Here is a 22,173-nt window from a genome sequence, read left to right on the forward strand (position 1 = left end):
ATTGTTTAAGCCTAAGTCATTAGTAGAAGGCTTTCTAATTGCTAGATAAGTAGAGAGAATTCTTCTCAATTCCTATAAGAGCAGTCTTTTTACTAATTTTGGTAATCCATCTCGACCCCTTACTGTCCTACCTACATCACCTTCACTGGTTAAACCGGTTCCTACTGCCAGCCCAATCCACGTTGCCTCTAGTTCTCAACCTACTACAAAAAATGCTAATGTGTCAAACAATGGATTGTCACTAATTGAGATTGCTGAAAGAAAATGGAAAGGTTTATACTTCTGGTGTGGAGCAAAATATACTATTGGTTATTAGTGTGTAAAGTCCCAATTATATAAACTTTTATTAGAGTTGCATTCTGATGGAGAAGGGAGAGGAGTTTCAGGAGTATTTGGAGTAGTTAAAAGACCTTCTATAGGAAGAAAGTCCACATTAATCCCAAATTTTATTTTTGCACGTATTTTAAGGCTTTCAGGATCATAATACCATGAAAATTACAGCTAGGCTTGGGACTACTTGGGTTATCATTTTGGTGGATTCTAGCTGTACCCACAATTTCATATATGCTAAAATGGTTGGCAAATTGTCCCTTCTAACATGGCAGCAAGATTAGGTGAAAGTAACCATTGTAGATGGGATTTCCTTTTTACTAGTAGTACTTATTGTTGAAGTTGGTCTCCATGCAGTACATGCAGCCAAGGAGCAACACATGCACTCGAGCCATGCGTGCAACAGCTGAAGCTCAATGTTACTGTCCATTTCAGTTTGTTTTGTTACTTTAAATGATGTTTTGTAACTTAGTTGAGTTAGAACCAGGTTGTTGATGGACTTGATTGTATTTTGTTGACATTTGAGCTGATAAAATAGCTTCACCAAGTGTACAAGTTTAGTCTTTCAAGTTTTAATGTAATTAGTGGAGTTAGGTAATGTTTAGGTGATGTTAGCCTTACTTTGATTAGAAAAATGTTTGATATTTGTATTGGAATTATGCCATTATTTAATCTTAATGAAATTATCATCATTTTCATTCAATATACTCTCCATTTTTCTTTGCTTTGTTTTCAATTCTGTTTCGAATTCTGTTTGTTTCTTCAGCAAGTCACGAGTCTTGCTGTGCAAGCCTCTATGTTCTAAGGCTGTTCCTTGTTTATAACACCAATAATTGGTATCAGAGCTGTAATCTCAGTGGACCTATTCTAGTTGAGCTACAAAATCGAATAGCTTCATCAGGCTTCTCACCAACTACACCACCAGTCTGCAATGGAGAAGGCTATCACATATGAGTGGTCAAAATGAAGACCTACCTGCAAGCATTCGACCTATGGGAGGTGGTCAACTCAGATATTGAACCAGCACCACTCAGAGCCAACCCAACAGTGGTTCAGATCAGGCAGCATGCTGATGGAAGGACCAAGATGTACAAAGCCATGTTTTGCATCCAAAATTGTGTGTTAGATGTGATATTCACAAGGATTATGGCCTGTGAGACACCAAAGCAAGCCTAGGATAGATTGAAGGAGGAGTTCCAAGGAATAGAGAGGACAAGGCAGTAACAACTATTGAACTTGAGAAGGGACTTCGAGAATTGAAAATAAAAGAGGAAGAAACTGTCAAGCAGTACTCAGATAGAATTATGGCTGAGGTTAACAACATAAGGCTCATTGGAAAGTGGTTTAATGAAGCAAGGATACTGGAGAAGGTGATCTCAACCTTACCTGAGAGGTATGAGGAAAAAATATCTTCCCTCAAATACTCAAGGGACCTGACCAGCATCTCTTTGATAGAGCTGATCAATGTTCTCTATACACAAGAGCAAAGAAGAGCCAGCAGTCTAGAGGAGTACCAAGAATGTGCCTTCCAAGCAAAAACTAAGCCAGCCTCGAGCAGCCCTGCCTACAAAGGCAAAAAGACTTGGAGAGACAAGCCTAAGTTAGATGCTTCAAGAAGAAGGGATCAACCTTATAGGCATTGTAAAAAGCCTGGTCATCCAGAGGCCAATTGCTAGTTTAGGCAAGATGTACAGTGACAGTACTGCAAAAAGATAAGCCATGTTGAAAAGGTTTGCAAAAGCAAAGGCAAAACGAGGCAGGGTCAGCCACAACAGCCAAAGGTTGAAGTTCGAATAACTGAAGAGGGCAGTGACCATGAGGAGTAAGTCTTTGTTGTGTCATTCTCAGCTGCTCAAGACAAGATCACAAATAGATGGCTCTTAAACAGTGGTTGCCCAACCATATGACACCAGATGCTGCCATCTTTAAGTTATTAGACAGAAGCTGCAAAACCAAGGTTAAAATTGGCAATGGCCACTTCATCAAGGTAGAAGGCAAGGGAGATGTCTTGATATGCACTCCAACAGGTAACAAGCTTATTTCAAATGTGTTGCTAGTTCCTGAAATTGACAGAAATCTTCTAAGCATTGCTCAACTGCTAGAGAAAGGCTATTCTATTGTGTTCAAAGGCAAAGAGTGCCAAATTAGTGATCCAAGTGGATCTATGCTCATGTCAGTCACTATGGTTGATAAAAGCTTTGTTGTTGACTGGAATAAAGCCTTAAACTCAGCTTATACAGCTTCTCTTGATGAATTCAAGTTTTGGTATCAAAGGCTTGGTCATGCCAACTATAGATCAATAGACCATCTAACCAAACAAAATCTAGTTCAAAAATTTATCAACTCAGTTGAGAAGAAGGATATTTGTAAGGTGTGTCAGCTAGGAAAGCAGGCCAGGCTGCCATTTCCTTCAAACAATGCCTGGAGAGCCTCAAAAAAGCTGCTGCTTGTGCATACTAATGTGTGTGGCCCCATAAAGACTCAGTCACTGAATGGTAGTAGGTATTTCATTTTGTTTATTGATGATCATTCGAGACTTTGCTGGATTTACTTTTTAAAGGACAAATCAGATGTAACCTTAGTGTTTTAGAAGTTTAAGGCTACTGCTGAGACTGAAACAGGCTGCAAGCTTAAGACTCTAAGGTTTGATAATGGAACTAAGTACACCTCAGCTCAGTTTCAAGCCTTTTGTGATGAACAAGACATCAAACACCAGCTTACCAATACCTATACACCTTAACGAAATGGTGTTAGTGAAAGAAATAATAGAAGCTTAATGGATATGGTGAGGTGTCTACTGTTTGAGAAGAATTTACCCGAAACCTTCTGGGCTGGGGCAGTTAACACTACTGTTTACATTCAAAACATGCTATCAACCAAAGCTTTGGCTCATAAAACACCATTTGAGGCTTGGTTTGGGTTCAAATCTTTATTGGCTCACCTGAGAGTCTTTGGCTGCATATGCTATGCACATGTCCCAGTTGTGAAGAGGGACAAATTGGCCAAGAAAGCACACCTGGTATTCTGGTTGGCTACAGCACAGTCAAGAAGGGCTATAGGATCTTGGATCCTTCAACAAACAAGGTGCTTGTGAGTAGATATGTGATATTCGATGAGAAGCCAAGCTGAAATTGAGAGAAAAATGAACCAGTGGCTGTTTCTGAAGACTTTATGGCTGATTAAACCGATGCTGATCAAAATGGTCCTGAAATGGACATTGATGATGAACCAGTTAGAGGTACAAAGACATTGGCTGAGATTTATAAGAGGGCTTAAGTAGCTTAGGTAGAACCAAGCTATTTTGAAGAGGCTAAAGCTCATGAAGATTGAAAACAGGCAATGGCTGATGAAATTGCTATGACTGAGAAGAACCAGACATGGGAATTAGTTGCAAGACCAGCCAGTAGGAAAGTCATTGGGGTGAAATGAGTTTATTGAGCCAAGAAAAATGCTGATGGGAGTTTGAATAAGCTGAAAGCAAGGCTAGTTGTCAAGGGGTTCAACCAGAAGTATGGTTTGGACTATCTGGAAACCTTTGCACTTGTAGCCAGGTTAGACACCATCAGACTGCTAGTTGCCTTAACAGCACAAATGTAGTGGAAAATTTACTAGTTTGATGTAAAGTCAGCATTTTTGAATGGATTCCTTGAAGAGGAGGCCTATGTTGAGTAACCTCAAGGCTTTAAAGTTCCTGGTAAAGAACACATAGTTTACAGATTGAATAAAGCCTTATATGGCTTAAAATAAGCACCAATGGCCTGGTATAGCAGGATCGATAGCTACTTGGTTAGCCTGGGATTTGAAATAAGCATTAGCAAGCCAACATTGTATGTTAAGAAGGAAGAAATTGAAACTCAGCTCATTGTGTCCTTGTATGTTGATGATCTGTTGGTGACTAGAGGAGACCAAACAATGCTGGCTAATTTCAGAGCCAAAATGGAGCAGAAGTTTGATATGTCTGACTCGGGAAAATGTCTTATTTTCTAGGCATGGTGGTGTCACAAACTAAGGATGGAATTTTCCTAAGTCAAAAGTCTTTTGCATCCAAAATTCTAACAAAATTCTCCATGCAAATCTGCAAAGCAACAAGCATACCGGTTGCTGTTGAAGAGAAACTATCGAGCCAAGGTAATTTTGTGCAAGTAAATGAATCTGTTTATAGGGGCTTAGTTGATTGTTTGCTGTATTTGACTGCCAGTAGGCCGGACATTATGTTTGCTATAAATTTGCTCTCAAGGTTTATGCATTGTTGTAATAAGAAGTATTTTCAAATTGAAAAAAGAGTGCTTAGGTACATCAAAGGTACCCTGAGTTATGGAATGCTGTATAGCAAGGCTGAAAGCCTAAGATAAATTGGCTATACTGATAGTGACTGGGCTGGCTCGATAGATGACATGAAGAGCACTTCAGGGTATGTTTTCACCCTTGGTTCAACCATATTTTGTTGGAGCTCGAAGAAACAAAATGTGGTTGCTCAGTCAACTGCTGAGGCAGAATATGTGACAACTATTGGAGTTGTCAACCAAGCCATTTGGCTAAGAAATATTTTGGCTGATTTAAATCTGCAGCAAAGGGAAGCAACAGGGATCATGTGTGACAATCAATCCGTTGTTGCAATTGCAAAGAATCCTGTTTTCCATGAGAAAACAAAACAATTTAAAATCAAGTTTCATTTTATTAGGGAGATGGAACAAGCTCGAGAGGTGGAGCTGATTCATTGCAATTTTGAAGATCAAGTTGTTGACATCTTAACAAAACCCCTTAGTATGTCAAGTTTTATTAAACTAAGAGAGCAAATGAGAGTTTATTGCATGGAAACCAAGGAGGAGTGTTGAAGTTGGTCTCCATACAGTACATGCAACCAAAGAGCAGCACATGCACTCGAGCCATGCGTGCAGCAGTTGAAGCTCAATGCTACTGTCTATTTCAGTTTGTTTTGTTACTTTAAATAGTGTTTTGTAACTTAGTTGAGTTAGAACCAGGTTGCTGATTGACTTGATTGTATTTTGTTGACATTTGAGCTGATAAAACAGCTTCACCAATTGTACAAGTTTAGTCTTTCAAGTTTCAATGTAATTAGTGGAGTCAGGTAATGTTTTGGTGATGTTAGCCTTACTTTGATCAGAAAAATGTTTGATATTTGTATTGGCATTATGCCATTATTCAATCTTAATAAAATTATCATCATTTTCATTCAATATACTCTCCATTTTTCTTTGCTTTGTTTTTAATTCTACTTCGAATTCTGTTTGTTTCTTCAGCAAGTCACGAGTCTTGCTGTGCAAGCCTTTGTATTCTAAGGCTGATCCTTGTTCATAACACCAACACTTGTCGAGGACTTAGGTGGGAAGCCCACAACAGTAGCTTTGTAACTAATTTTATGATATTACTCTTGAAAGGTTATGACATGGTTTTGGGGATACAATGGTTTCTCTCCTCTTATGGTCTGCTATCAGCATGGACTTCATCAAGGGGCTCCCTACTTCGAAGGGAAAAGATACAATTTTGGTAGTGGTGGATCGATTTACCAAATATGAGCATTTTGTAGTCTTATCTTCTCCTTTTACTACATTGACAGTAGCACATGAATATTTAAATCAGATATACAAGTTACATAGACTGTCTGACTCCATTGTTTGAGATTTTGACAAAATATTCATTAGTCATTTTTGGCAGGAACTATTAAAAAGGCTGGAAACTCAGTTGCATCTTTCGACTGTCTATCATTCTAAAGTAAATGGTCAAACCAAGGTCCTCAACTGATGTTTAGAAGGCTATCTACGATGTATGTCTAGTGAAAAACCAAGAGATTAGCTGTTATGGCTTCTTCTTGCTAAAAAGTGGTACAATTCTACCTTCCATTCAACAATTCATACTACATTTACGAGGCCCTCGGTTGGTAATGTGGATTGGAGTTTATAGCACCGTGATGCTACTAAAAGATTTCTTCATTTTCACTTGAAATGAGCCCAAGACAAAATGAAGCAATTGGCAAATCGACACAGGAGTGATAGGGAGTTCTAAGTAGAGGAGTTTGTTTATCTCAAGTTGCAACCCTATCGATAACACACAGTCCGAAAGGTGCTGAACCAAAATTTATCACCTAAGTATTTTAGCCCTTTTACCATAGAGGCCAAGGTAGGACAAGTGGCCTATTGGTTACAATTGCTTCTGGGGTCTCGAATTCACCCTACTTTCCATGTTTCCCAACTTATAAGGCATGTAGGAACAACTCCAGTTCAATCCACTTTACTAGTGGTAGGTACTGGTGGAACTATGCTCATGGAACATGTTCGTGTTTTAGAAAGACGTATGGCCAAGAGGGGAAATCAGGAAATCATCGAAGTGTTAGTGGAATGGACCTCTAGAAGATGCCACTTATGAGCCATTACAATAGCTGCAAATCAAATTCCCTACTTTTGATCATTGAGGACAATAATCTTTTGAAGGAATAAGTATTTGTTATGGCGGAAAACTAAAAATAAGAAACAAAAATTTAATCAGTAGAATGTTGCGTTTTGGGGTAATTCATGTTAATGAAAACAGTGTGTATAGGTTTAATGGAACAGTGAGTTTAGTGGGAAAAGCTACAGCTGTCATGTAACTGCATTCCTAACTAACTTGGGTAATAACCAAATTCCTTCCTTTTTTTTTTAAAATAGCAAAGTAAGAAAAGAAGCAGGTATGAAATTGGTTAATGAATTTCTTTCCTTTTTTCTCTTCTTATTTGTTTTCTCTATTTTTTTCTTCAAACTTTTTATGTTTTCTCTGCAACGTGGTGCATCATCCTTATCCCTAATAGAACCTAGTTTCTCATTGTTGAACCAACAAAAACCCTACAATACAATAAACCAAATAAATCAAGACATTAAAACTAGCGGCCAAAACAATAGAAGAGCTCAGCAAGAGAAAATGCATACTCAAAATAGAGGCCATCTGACAAATGGAGAAAAAGATAGGAGACAAGGAAGGTCAAGGCTCAAGGATGGATTTTAGAATTTTCAAGGAATTTTTTGAGAAAACAAATTGGAAAACTTGAAAGAAGGGAAAGGGATGAGTATATCAGAGCAAGGCGACTCGAACGGAGTTTGGCAGTAACGAAAGATGATGGTGAATGATGGAAAGCATCAATGGAGAAGAAGAAACTATGGCAATAAATTTTAAATTTTATTTTATTTAAAAAGAAAATTAAATGATTGAAAGATTTCTAAAGTATATTCTTTTTAAGTATAAAAAATATTAAAACAATAAAAAGGATAAAAAATAATTTTACAACCAAATTTATTAAAATATTAAAAATTATAATTTTTATTTTATGATTTCAAAATTTTTAAATTTTTTTTAAAATTATTTACTGATGTGAGATATAAAATAACATAAGACTACCTCGTCAATAGAAGGTTGAGAGACAATTTACTCCAAATAAAATAATAAGACCAAATTAAATAAATGTGTAAAAATTAAAAACTAAATTTATTATTATGTCACATATATGAAACACTGAAATAAACATTTAATAGCTTAATTTTATCGGGGATGATTTTGCTCTATCTGAGAGATCATTTTACCTGATTATTTTAGTAAAAGAACCGAAGATAGTATAAAGACTTTTATGATATTTTTCAGCAGATAAAATTAAATTTTTATTTAAAACAACTAAACTCTAATTTTGATCGAATGTAAAATTTCTAGCTTGTCATTAACATTGACATATGTTACAAAAGGCTCCGAAACTGAGGCACCAGCTGCTGGATTTCCTGTTGATAATAGTTTAAGGCCTTGTTATTACGGATTGAGAACTTGGGTGTTAATGAATGTTAGAAGGGGAGACAGAAGACCGAGTCATCCGGGAAATTCTGGTGAAGTTGAATGAAGGTTGTCAGAAAATAAAAGCAGAAATGGAGTTGCGGAGAAGATAATGGGGTTACGTGGGTGAAACAGTCGTTTGGAAGGGGCACAGACTGTCACATATTTTGGCCCACCCACTCGACTCATAGTTGTTTTTATGCATGTCATGTAGTATATTTATTATTCTCTTGTTCCAAACAGACAAATGGGTGCCTCTCCATATACATAGCCCTTGGTTTTGGGATAGGCTGTGCCAATTTCCCTCTCTCCCTATTTGCTCGTCATTTTCCACGTTTAACTTTAACAAAAGATCATTGTAGATTATAGTGCATGAATCGTTTTGATCCATTTGTCCAGGTTTGCAGGGCCTAAACTTCCCTTTTTGCAGAAAGTTTGAGGGTATTTGTTCTGTTTATATACAGCTTATATGGGTTATAATTCACCAAATGTCCTCGAACTTTTTTTTTGATATATTCTAAATTAGTTTTTTGAACTCTCATCTATCAATTTAGGTATTAATATCAGTTTAGATATGATATAAACATATTAAATTTTATTATTTTTTTAATATGTCAGATCTAAATTATTTATATAATAGATAAATAGTTAAATACGTGTTTATAATTTAATACACATTTTAAATATGTTTCACGCCAAATTGAGTTAGCATTTAATGTCTAAAATAAATGAAGATAAACGATAAGCTCATGAAAGAACTTGATTTATACGATACTAATACATTGAGGATTCAATTACAACGTTTTAAAGTTCAGAAACTAATTTAGAATCTGTGCCATGGTTTAATGACGTGTGATGAAATTAACCACAATTTCTCTCTCAATCATGATTGTTAAAACTAAATCGAACCGGCTAGTCAAATCAATTGGACCGAGAATTGTTTGGTATACTTGTCCAAACAAAGTGTTGAACCGACTTTGGACTAGGTCTTAAGCGAACCGCTTAGAATTAGTTAAACTGGACTAAAAGTTGATTAAATAAATTCTTTCTATTTTTCAATATTTTTAATTTTAACTTTTATAAATTTTTAATAATTTATTTAATTAAAATCAAACCGATCAATTTAACTAAAAATTAGTAGTATAATCTATTCAACAATTTATCCTATTTTAAAAACCTCTCCCTCAATTCTCGAGTTTGGCAGTACGAAAGTTATCCGCGTGAAGGGAACTTGTTTTGCCTTTAACTTGTTCCAAGTTCACAGCAAACTTCCACGACAGGTTAGAACATATGAGTTGACACTTACTTAAAGGTGGCAAAACCATTCAAATATGCTACAATATGCAATTGGTAAAAGATAACTTAAAAGGGTTAGAAATGGGGCCATAGCATTTAGGGTAGAGATGCAAAATGAAAAAAGAAGCAAAGTTAAACCTGAAATCTCCATAACTCTTTTAACCAGTTTGGTTCATCAAAATGATGCTTTGGGGATAACTCTGAAAACTGTATAAAACAGCCCCTCCAATATAATAATGCACAAAGCTCTGGCCCCATGTTTGATGTGATTTTTAGCAATGCTGGAATTGGGACCTCATATATCCTTTCGTCTGATATTTCCTCACCTAATAATTTCCATTTCTCTTTCAATATGTTTCAATGAAATTTGGCTTTGTGGTATCCAATTACCGTTTATCACACCAAAGCTTATCTATAAACCAATTGTAAGGGACACAATGTTGGGCTTGTTATAAAAAAGAAATGGAGTACCATGATGACTCATTAATGATCACAATTTAGAATTTAAAAAAACCCATATAGAAGAATCCAAAAAGAGATCAATCAAATGTTTGGAATTCGAAAACACTATCAAGATCAAGTCAATGTCATATAATCTCTAATTCCTTTATGTCCATTCCTCATGATTACCTTTTATGTCAACATCTATACAACAGGCCCCCGGTTTCAAAAAAATTTTCTATCCATCATTATTTTCTTTCCCTCGTTGTTTTAAGCTATAAGCATGGATGTTTTCCATGTATCATTGGTAGATTTTTATAGAACATGACTAGCATCTCCATCTCTAATATTGAGGCCAACAAACCCATATGATATAATGCAAAATATAAAGACATGAAGTGCATTTGTGGGCTCAGTTCATGTGGGGGGAAGGGGAGGGGCAAGGGCATCCTCATGTGCTTGTGCTAATGTGGGTTAAACCATTGGCCATATGCCACCAAATTGCAACAGCCAGCAGGGGAAGTTAGAGATTTGAGATCCTAGAAACTCAACTATGTGTTGTTTGATATTGTTGCTTCCTCAATCTAAAAGGAAAAAGAGTGTTATGTTTCTCAATGAGAACCTCAAGCCATATCAACTTTTATATAAACCCACTTCAAAATCTTACAAATGCATCAATAATGTCGGCAAAAATATAATGGAGATCCCTGTATTAAGTGTTGGATTACATTTTGCCCCTCTACTAAAAAATGGGCAAATTAATTCCTGTACATTAGATTAAAGAGCAAACTAGTCTTTTTTTGTTAAAATTTTCATTCATTTCTATTATTAAAAACTAGTATGACTAACATAAAAACCAAATAAAGGCACGTGGTGTGCCACGTATATTTTAGGTTGACGTATAGGGACCAATTTTTAAATGTAAAAATGGATGGAATTTTAAACAGAATGATTAATTTACTCTTTGATCTAACCTACAAGAATCAGTTTACCCATTTTTTAGTAGAAAAGGTAAAATACAATCTGATTTCTAAATCAAGAACCTCTATGATAGTTTTACCCAGTAATATCATATAATGTTGTAATTATAAATATCTCAGCATTAGCAGATTATAACCATTGTTGTGAAAGTGAAAAAAATAAAGGAGTTGCAAATCTTCTTATTTGAACATATGAGGCTTAGATTTAGGTAAGCAATTGGAAGAAAATTTTTTATTTTACAAATCAAAGTATCATTCACTAATCTTTTGTTACTGTTTCTCTTATAATATAGAAACTTTGTTTATCATAATTAAGAATGTATGAATGTTGTTATTGATAAAATTTTATGAGAAAAAGCACAAAAGATAAATGAGAAATAGATATTAGAATGTGTTACAGGGCAAAATATGCATAGGAAATATTGGTCTAAAATTTTCTAGAGGAACAGCTTCTCTTTTGAAACAAAAGAGAAAATGTATCAAACTGTAAAATACAATTATATGATCATAAAGTTAAAATCTTAAGTATAAAAAATATATTTCTATACACTTTCTTTGATACCCTCTAATTAACTGGGGTTTAGCTGGAGGAAACAGGATTCAAAGCTCTAGCTAAGCCATTCATGGCACCATAACCTTTTGAGCTAAAACTCAAGCACCCGAATAAGCCTTGTTTATAAGGCAAAAAGGTCTTCTTCCTCATTTCTTCAGCCTGTGCTCTATTTGCTGTGTAATGCAACTCATGTGGTGATGGTGGAACCCTCCTCTTCCCTTTCCCTATCCCATTCACAGGCTTACTCTTAATGCTCCTTTGATTCTCTGATACCCCATTTGACACATTGCTTGGCTTCTCTTTAGATTGCTGAATCACACAAGCACTGGTTTTGGTCCCAGGTTTCTTTTCTTTAGTTGGAGAGAATGAAATGGTGGACCAGAACTTATTGTTGCTTCTCCCTTCACTTTTGCTCCTTAGGAAATCTTTCAAGAAAACCCATCTCTTTGAGCTTCTCCCAGCTGAAGAAGACCTTGAAGAAGAAGCTGACATTGAAGCACTTGTTTCATTATACATCTCTTCATCATCATGGTTCTTGCTGTCAGCTTTTTGCTTGCTTAAACCTTTATCCAAGCACATGTTTTGGTCATTTCTTAAAGGGGACATGGATCTTGTTCTTCTCCTTAAAGACTTATCCCTTAGCCTTAGATCTCTGCCTCTTGCTTTGTTATCAACATCTTCATTTTCTTCATCTTCTTCATGTTCAAGATCCAACAAAGGAGCCAAAACCTGAGGTCTTTCCAAATGAGTGGATAGCTTCATAGGCTTGATTTGTCCATTCAAGAAAAGTTCATCAGCTGAGCTCATGGACCCTGTTTGACCCAACCCTGAAGACCCAAATCTCCCAGAGAACTCAAACTCAAAACCTAGAGGCACTGAGTTATCAGGGGAGGATGGTCGGGTTGATGACACAATTGAAGCTACTGAGGTCATTGCGAAGTGCATAGGGCTAGCTGGTGCACTATAAAAGAAGCCGCCATTGATGGATCCTGGTCCAGGTGCCCGGCCAGGGCTTGAAGGAGCACTAACATAGGGTGTGGAACAGGTGCTATCATAGTCTTCAGGGTAACCTTGGCGCTCATGGGGGTCTAAGGCTTGGCCATGTTGGCTTGATTCATGGCTGTTTGGGGTTAGAAACATCATTGCTTTTTTTGGTTGGGTGACCAAACAATAAGATAGAAATGAGAAAGAAAAATGGATGTGTTGTGTTATGAGCTTTGTTCATCCATGTGGTGTTTTATAATAAGTGCTAACTACCCAAAAATGTCAATGTTCACTTCCTATTTGTCCGTACCAAATTGGAAATTTAATTGATTTATCCTAATTAATAATTTCCCAAGTTACATCCTTTTTTTTCAATGATTAATTAAATTATAATTCTAGATCTCATCTCATCTAATTACTCACTAATCAATGATGCCTATCAATTTGATTGATAATGTTGCCAGAAAAATAATTATTGTCATTGTCTTTCTTTTTTCTATTTGATATTATCTAGATTTAATCTCTAATCTCTATCACTACCATCATTTTTTTATAAACAATTTTTTTTTAAATATGTAGATGTGAAAATTCTTTTTATAATATTTCTTTTTTCCTTTTGGGCTACTTTGACATGTATAGTAGCCGAGGTTCGGTTTTTTTTTTAAAGAAATTCGTGCTTGATTATTGAGAGAAATATTGATGAACTACGGTCAAGGTTCACTATATTAATTTTTTTTAGTTTACTTTAATTAATTTATTTAGGTTTGATAAGCTTTTTGAACAAAGATGGGTCGGTTAAATTTCACGATGATTTTGCAGCAGTTGGAGGCTTGGTATGGTATGGCAATGGTAAATGAATTTTCGATTTTTGCAAATATTTGGATTACTGTAGTGTGTTGAATGGGTTGAATCTGGCACTAGATCAAGGGTTCCAGTGTATTTTAATTTAAACGGACAGTTGTGAAACTGTTAATACCATTTAGGAAACACTTGTAGGAAGTTCCAAATCAGCTCTGATTAGGAGAATCCATCAGCTTTTATCAAAAATTCTTCATTGGAGTATTCAGCATATCCCTCAAGATGAGAACAAGTTGGTAGATAGATTGGTTAAGCAAATTCGTGACAAGAGAATAAAATTACATCTTTTAGAAGATCCCCCGTTTGAGGGTCTAGTTTAATTTCTTTATTTTGCTTTTATTTTGTTACACCCCCCCCCAAAAAAAAGGAAGAGAGTAACAAAGTTTCGTACATTTTAGTTAAACATACATTAGTATAGATAAAAATTCATAATATTTATTTAAAATAGTATAATTTAAACACGTTACATGTTTTTAGGAGCGAAGCTTGACAATTTTTTGGGGGTTGGAAGTAAATTATATATTTTTACGATAGTAAAATGTAAATTTATCGTTTTAATAGTCCATATATTTGTAATTTTTAAAAGATTAAATTATATTTTTATCATTTTTGAGAAGTCAAAATGCAATTTTACCATTTTAAGGGAGCAAGGCCTTACCGACCTCGAAATTGCCACTACATATTTTCTTTTTAAAAATACATTACTTTTTAAATATAACTAATTACAAAATAACATAACATTTGAATTAAAAAGGGGCAACAAATATAATTACCGAGATCATTTTTGTTGTACTTAAGTCATCTATACCACCAATATATTTGTTGTCAAGAAACATGCCACCAGTATGTTAGCGTACCTTATCCCGGTGGCTTTTGTTAACTTTAGCACCAAACATAATCATGAAAATTTTTGCCTATAGTGGATAAATCCCAATCCAATTTCTCAATTCCCAACATTTAATTACTTGGTCACCTTTTTTTTATCCTCCAAGATGAAAAAGACCCACTTAATACTTTAACTCATTACATAAACTTTAAATTCTCGAGTTCATACATTAAGTAAACTTTCAAAAGATCGAATTTTTTTTCCTTTGAACATATTGCCATCTCAAAGCACCAAGGTCTCGAAAGCCATTTCCCTTATCCCCTTATGATATTATTCATCCTCACAGTTGAACTAACCTACCAAAATCTTATAAAAAATCTCTAATTATTTCCCTAAACCTTAAATCTCAAAAGTCATGAGGAAGTTTCCACAACTTGGAATGGATTGACGTTTAAGGTGTTCGTGAGCCAAGTTTAAATTAATATTTTCAATCTCGAATTGATTTGACCTGACCCAACACATTTTACTATTAACAAAGAAAACTATATAAAAATAATTTATATTAATATTTATAAACTGAATTTAAATAAATAATTTTAAATTATTTTTTAAGCTGTGAAAAGAGTTATTAGGGTTAGTTGACCTAGGCTTATGGCTAGAATTTTTTTAAAAACCGAACTTAGACCTGACTCATGAATACTCTAGTTGGCACTAGCCATGGCATTTGCATCTACACCCATGTTTGTAGAAACAAATATGTTGGAGTCATTACCTCCAATTGAATGCACCAAGTAAATCAAACTTTGATAATAGATCCCATATACATGGCATGAACCATGTTGCTATACTTGTTTGAAAATAACGTCCTTTATATCATTCAAAGTATCCAAGTTTTAGCATATTGCTCTATCTGCTCGACAGTTTTATTAGCTGGAGAGGTTGATTTCGTAAGTGTCTTCAACTAAGTAAATATCTCCTTGCTCCCATCACATTCCTTTTGCTCCTATTTTGGCCAAGCGCCCAATAGTTGAAAACATAACAACACTAGCTCAATGCTTCTGTCTCCAATTACAACTTGTCTGCCAATTCTTACATCTTTTAGCATTGCAGTCCCCCATGAAAGTGAAATATATGTGTTTCCAACCTCCATCTTTTCAATAATATGGCAGGCAACTCTAACACCTTTTCAATCTTAGTTGATTTAGATGTTGTTAATAAACCAACCATTGTTAAGTAGTCTTAGAAATGTCCATCCAAATCGGAAAATTTAAGATTATGTCGAGCACAAAAAGTCCTCTCTCTTTGCTATTCAAAATATAAAAAATTTTAATATTTAATTTAATAAAATCTAAAAATAAGTTTATAATAATAGAATATAATTGTAAAAAAATCTAATAATGGTATGCAACCATTTATATAAGCTAAAAATTAAGGTTATTTTGCTAGCTAAGGGGGTTTTAGGATTTTCCTAAGAATTTTTTGTGAAAAACAAAAAAGAATGGAATGAAGTATTTCGAGACAAAATAATATTAAATATGAGTAATTCAAACTATAACTATAATAGAGTTGATTATTGAAATATTTTTTAGTTTCTTTATGAAAATTTACAATAAAAAAATGTCAATGTAGACAATAACATAACAACAAGAATAGTTTAGCATACTCTAATAAGAAGTATTAAAGCTCAAATTTGCTAATGCACAACCATGAATCTAGCATTTAACAAGGAAGTATGTTTGGAGTGAGATTTAATCCCTATACTCCCTTTAAAAAATAAATTTAAATTCAAACTCAAAAGTCAATGCCAATGGCTTCCAACTTGATTAGTTAAATAAATACCTTGCCTAAAGGGTGAGTGGGAGCAGAATGTCTCAACTTGTGGCCTAAAAAACTTCTAGTGTTCATTAAAAGAATTAAAAAGGGTTAAGCATTGAGAGAAGTGTAGGGGGTCCAAGTGGGGGTTGTGAGAAACAAGCTAATGGTGGGTTGTTTAAATGGGTGGTACATCTATTTATGGTTAGTGTAAAAATAATAGTGACAATGAGATTAAATATTATATCGGTACTGTAGTGTGAGACAAAAAGAAAGCTAAGCGCACTGCATTGAGATAAACGCCCACCCAAAGGGGCTTTAAATAGGTTAAATATGCTGATTTTTGTTAATTGGCCAAATAGGCCATTTTTTTTCAAAATTTAGAGAAATAGACCGATTTCGGACTGAGTGTATGAAAGTGTGTCTAGTTAGATGAGTTTCTACTGACATGTCAGTGAAAGTGCAATCAACTGGAAGCGTTTCTGAAAATTCCAAAGAAAACGCGTCCAATTGGGTACACTTTCCTTGATATGTCAGTAGAAAGCTCGTCCAGCTAAACATGTTTTTACACCCTCTCTCCAAATTCAACTTATTTCCCTAAATCTTAAAAAAAGAACTTGATCAATTAAAAAAATCGACTTATATTACCTATTTAGCCACCAAAAATATTTAAAGTTTACAAATATAAAAAAAATACCTAAATTAGTACATTTCTAAATTAAAATCTATAAAAAGAAATTTGACAAAAATAAAAATAAAACTTTTTTTTATACAATTCCTACGGATGGTGCAAATTAGTTAACATAATAATAAAAAATTTTAACTTTTATTATGAAGAATGAAAATAAATATAAAAAAAAATTATTTTAGAGTAAAATAAAATTTATCTGAACAACATAAAATAACTTTAAGCTCCCTTTTTAGAATTTAACGAACTTTCTTTGTCTCGAGGGATAATATTGGTAAGGCATATGGGTGACCCATTCAAAAACAAAAGGTTAAACTATTTGGCAGGTCAGGAGCAAATTCGTCCTTTTATTATAAAATTAAATAATTTAGTTTGTTCCAGCTGTTAGATTTGGCTGGTATAGTATAAGACTTAATTCTATTTTAATTTAGTTGCATTTGGACGAAATGGGTTAGGTATGTTAAATCTTTCTAGGCCCAATTTCTTAGTAGATCTTGGTTTTGCTTTCATTCTTTGTATTTATTTTTCTGAACCTTAGCTCAAATTCTGTTTCATGCATTTTGTTTTATTAACAAAACCAGTCAGATCATTCATTCAAAAAAAAAAATTTAGTTTGTAAAATTAAATTTGAAACAAATAGGTAAAGTTGTAAATGGCGATAGTATAGGGACCTTCAACAAAATTAAACCAAAAGCAAAACTATAGCAACTCCTCCATTGGATCCTAATTGTGGGGTAGCTGCTCCAAGGCTGAAGTCCTAATAATTCATAATTTTATTATTGTTAGAATAAAGTGTTGACTTAATATTAGGGGTATGATTAAATTAAGGGTTTTGAAGGATTACTAACATGCTCATTTATAATATTAAGTTCCTAATTAAAAGATGTTATTTCATGGATAATTTTATATTTAGTTGGTAATTTATAAATCTATACCATATTTTCTTAAAATATGATGTTAGTCCTTGTACTTCTATAGAATTTTGTGTACTTTAAAAATTAAAATTTCAATCCTCTTACTTTTTCAATTTAAAAATCTAGTCCAATCATTATCATCATTGGTAGTTTTTGTTAAAATTTGTCAACCTAATATGTCTATTTTCCATTAATCATATGACATGTCACATGAAGGTAATTTATTCAATGTGCCAAATTAACAAATTTTCAAAAAAAAATACTTTCTATTTTAATGATTGAACTGAGATTTTTAAATCAAAACAATTGAAGGACTTAATTGTTAACTTTTTAAGTACAAAGATTAAATATCAAATTTTATCAAAGTATAGGGGCTAGCATCATATTTAACCTTTTGAAATTTTAATTTGATAGTTTATGGCAATATTTTTAAAATCAGACCGGTAGTCAAACCGGTTATGCCATTGTTTCATGGGTCCCATTGATTCAGTCAATTCGATTAAAAAATATTAAAATTTTAAAAATTAAAAAATCTACTTCAATCAGTTTAACTAATATTTTTTTCTAATTCAACTAGTTTATACCAATTTCCGAGTCAATCAGTTAAAACCCTCTCTCTTTATCGGTACCTTAACCAATTTATGATCCAATTGATCTAGCCAATCAATTCATTCTGATTCAAACAAAATTAATTTATGAAAAATTAAAAAGATAAAATAAAAATCAATTTGTATATTAGAATTTCAAGGTTTGAGCTTTGAAGAGAAAAAAAGAAAGTTTGAAAATAATGAATGATGTTCATTATTGGTAGTACACACATGTATGACAAATTGACAACCAATTTGGTGAGCTAAAGCTAAAGTAGTCATGCAATTGGAAGCTGCCTATAACTCCATATTTAAGATGCAATGCCTCTTGTTTTGGATGATAACTTTAAATGCTTGAGTCGGATATCAAACTATAAATTTGAACATATTGACTGAAATGATATACATCTAATTAATAAACACCACACCAGGGATAGCTAAGGGGGTGTAATTAAATGGATTAACTATCTTAGTCTTTCATATTGTTAAGAGTTTAGTTTAAATAATTTTTTAATATCAAATTTTTGACTTCATCTTTGCACTTCATTAGTGTATGTTGTAAAAAGTTTTATATTTTTAAAATAAGGTCTCAAGTTTGAGTTTAGTGGTTTAAGAAAATTATATTGCAAGAAATTTGTTATGATAGATCATATAGACGTCTCATATAGTATTATAATTAAATAATAATTACATTTCTATAAAAAAAATTAGTCCAAATTAAAATTAAAAGTGACATAAAGGGTAGAAAATTATCTTAGCTCCCCAACATGGTAAATTTGCCTCTTAACCCTTTTAAAATTATAAAATTATAAATAAATATAAATGTAAAATTATACCTTGATCTCCGAAAAAATTATTATTCAATTTTGACTCCCTAAACAAGATTCTAACTTCGCCTTTGAGTACTTTTAAGTTTAATCAAGCTTCAATTATTAAATAAAGTATGAACTAAATACATGTTGATACTCAAGTAACTATTTTTTATTGATGATGAGCTAATTAGAAATTAAAGTTAATGTGTAAAAGTTACATATTCAGTCACATCTTCTAAAAAGTTGTGTGTGTATTTGGAAGATTAAAATCACAAAGACTCAAAAATTTCAACATATCAATAAATTCAAAAATGCTTTTGCTTCTTCTTCTTCTGCTTCTTCTTCTTCTTTTTCTTCTTCTTCTTCATGATAATTTGAAATGAAAAATACTAATAGATAAAGAATTATATCAATTTTTTATAGTTCTAACATATTATCCGTAATTTAGTTTAACTTTAAATTTAATCAAAACCTAATATAATAATTATGGAATGTATGAGAGGGAAAAAAATCATAAACATCTCAACAGTCAACTCTAAACTGTTTTCATTAGGTTTTGAAGTTTGAGCCAGTTATGTATTCACCAAGTATAAGTATCATTTTGGATATCAAAATTAATTTGGACCGTTAAATAAAACCAAACCCTAAATAGTAAAATTATAACCTTTCATTTATCTGTTCTTACCGTAATCAAAGGTTTTCCATTCATTTTCTCTTCCCCTTTTCCTTTCTCTAAGCTAAAAGCCTCAAAAGAAGAAGAAGAAGAAGAAGAAGAAAAGAGAGGAGGTCTGAAGATAGGGAATTAAGGCATCAGAAGATATGGAAGATTTCCGGCACTCTTCCCACCATATGAAAACTGGTGGAAGCGACGGCCGGAACTTCAAAATCATTGATGCCAACATGTTCAAATATGTAAACAAAGTTTACTTAAGTCGAACTCACCCATCCTATGGCCCTTCTCTATTCGATCAAAACCCGATCGACAAAAAGAAAAAGACGCGGTCATCATCATCGTCGATCACGTCGTGGTTTAATGAACCAAAGATGAAAAGAAAGATGAGACTTACCAAGTATAAGATGTATGCCCTTGAAGGGAAGATCAAGGATTCATTAAAGAAAGGGAAAAAATGGATCAAGAAGAAATATCGTAAGCATGTGCATGGTTTTTAATTGAAGACACAATGATCACATGCAAACGAAAAGTAAGGGCAAAAAAAAAATTACAGATAAAACGTAAGGTTTCTTTTTTTTTTCATTTTGCACTCTTCCTTTAATGTGCATTATATTTTTTTAGGGTTGTAGTATTTTTTACTACTTGAGAGTCCGAAAGTTTGATCCAACGTTTTATATTTTAACATGTTTTTCATTCGTATAGACGAATAAATGACAAAAAGCAAATATAGTGTGTAATGTTCATATTAATTTTTTATTAAATTTAAATTATTGATTCAAGACAGAGTTATGCATGTGTTTTATTTTTTATTTTAAAAATAGGATATGCTTAACTCAAATTGGATTTGGGGATAATTACTATTTGATTGGAAGTATTTAAGGTAAAGTCTTTCTAACAAGTGTGTTTCTCAATGTTTAAACTGATATTGTCACCTTTACGAAGTACAAGGCCGCTTTCACCTTAACCCGAAAATTATTAATACTTATGCATAATATTAATATCATACTATATCTAACTTGATACATAAGTATCTCCATTAATGAATACATAATTTATGTAACTTTTAGCAAATATTTTATTATATAACATAATATCCTAGTGATGTGTACCATAATACACTAGTGATAATGTGTCATATTATTATTTGATTGATTGTGCATTAAACATATACATGAACTTGATAACCATAGCTTTATTAAAAATATTGAAGGGTTTAAATATAAATATAAATGATTTTATTTTAAAAAATATGTTGAAAAATAATGGAAAGGGTAATTGAGTGCACGAGGGAGTGCCTATTGCTTGGACCACTGTAGTAGGTTGAGGCAATTTCCATATTTATGTTGTTGGCAATTTAATGAATCGTGTTTACGAGCTATGATGATGATGATGTGGATCTAGCCCATCAATGAAGATCATATCACTTTAAGGATTAGATTGGATCGGACCAGATTAGATTGGATCACCTTTATCTAATCCCTTAAATCATAGATATTGGATTGGATTGGAATGTTGCATTATTAATGACCAAGAGTCCATGTTTGCCTTGTTCATTATTATATTGTATTTGTAACACCCCACGTCCAATACACACTACAGGAAAATAGGGCTTTAGCGGCGTTTTATCAAAAAACGCAGCAAAAATTGTAAAACACAGAGCAATAGCGGCGTTTTACTAAAAACGCCGCTAAAAATAGAGCAATAGCGGCGCTTTTGGTAAAACGCCGCTAAAAGTCGGAGCAATAGCGGCGTTTTTTGTAAAACGCCGCTAAAAGTCGGAGCACTAGCGGCGCTTTTTGTAAAACGCCGCTAAAAGTCGGAGCATTAGTGGCGCTTTTGGTAAAACGCCACAAAAGTCAGAGCATTAGCGGTGCTTTTGATAAAACGCCGCTAAAAGTCATATAACCCCTTAAACCCCAAAAATATCATGAACACTAATCTATAACCCCTAAAACACTAAACCTCTAAACCTTAAAACCCTAAACCTTTAAAACCCTAAACCCTAAACTATAACTTTTAAAACCCTAAACCCCTAAAAACATCACATGGATGTTGATGTGTATATACATATATATTAATGTAAAAGCTTATGTTCATAATAAATAATGGAAGCAATACTTAATATTGATTAAATTTATTTTTTGGTTTACGGTTTAATATTTAAGGTTTAAGGTCTATGATTTAGGGTTTTATGGTTTAAGGTTTAATGGCCATGGGTATATATATAGTATGTTAATCTCAAGTGAATCATATTCAATAATTAAATCCTAAACCCTATAATTAATTATTATTATCGATAATAGATATCTTGATTTTGATAAAAAATATTTTTTATATATTAATAAGGTGTTATATTGTTTAATGGATTGAAGGGATTTGTGGAAAACGTTTTAAATGATAAGTTTACCTTTAAATTTTATTAATAGTTTTTTGTTTATACTATTTTAATATTTATCTATACTGATTAATTAAAATATATATTTATTTATACGAACGAAAATTCTCTGCACTCATTTGTGTCTCCACGTTTTTTAATTGTAACTCATTTTCTTTTTAAAATATATATTTGTGTCTTCACGTTTTTTCGTTTTTTTTACACAATTATTAATATAA

The 22,173-nt window shown here is 33.1% G+C and overlaps 1 protein-coding gene across 1 annotated transcript; it reads right to left on the reverse strand.

The window, feature by feature from the left end:
- Nucleotides 1–11,262: 11,262 nt before the first annotated feature.
- Nucleotides 11,263–12,682, reverse strand: LOC107893948 (uncharacterized). The gene has a single exon (XM_016819113.2). It carries the CDS (start codon nucleotides 12,547–12,549, stop codon nucleotides 11,434–11,436), a length of 1,116 nt encoding a protein of 371 aa, XP_016674602.1. The 5' UTR covers nucleotides 12,550–12,682; the 3' UTR covers nucleotides 11,263–11,433.
- Nucleotides 12,683–22,173: the final 9,491 nt, after the last annotated feature.

This window comes from Gossypium hirsutum, chromosome A08, assembly GCF_007990345.1.
Source record: "Gossypium hirsutum isolate 1008001.06 chromosome A08, Gossypium_hirsutum_v2.1, whole genome shotgun sequence".
NCBI classification, from domain to species: domain Eukaryota; kingdom Viridiplantae; phylum Streptophyta; class Magnoliopsida; order Malvales; family Malvaceae; genus Gossypium; species Gossypium hirsutum.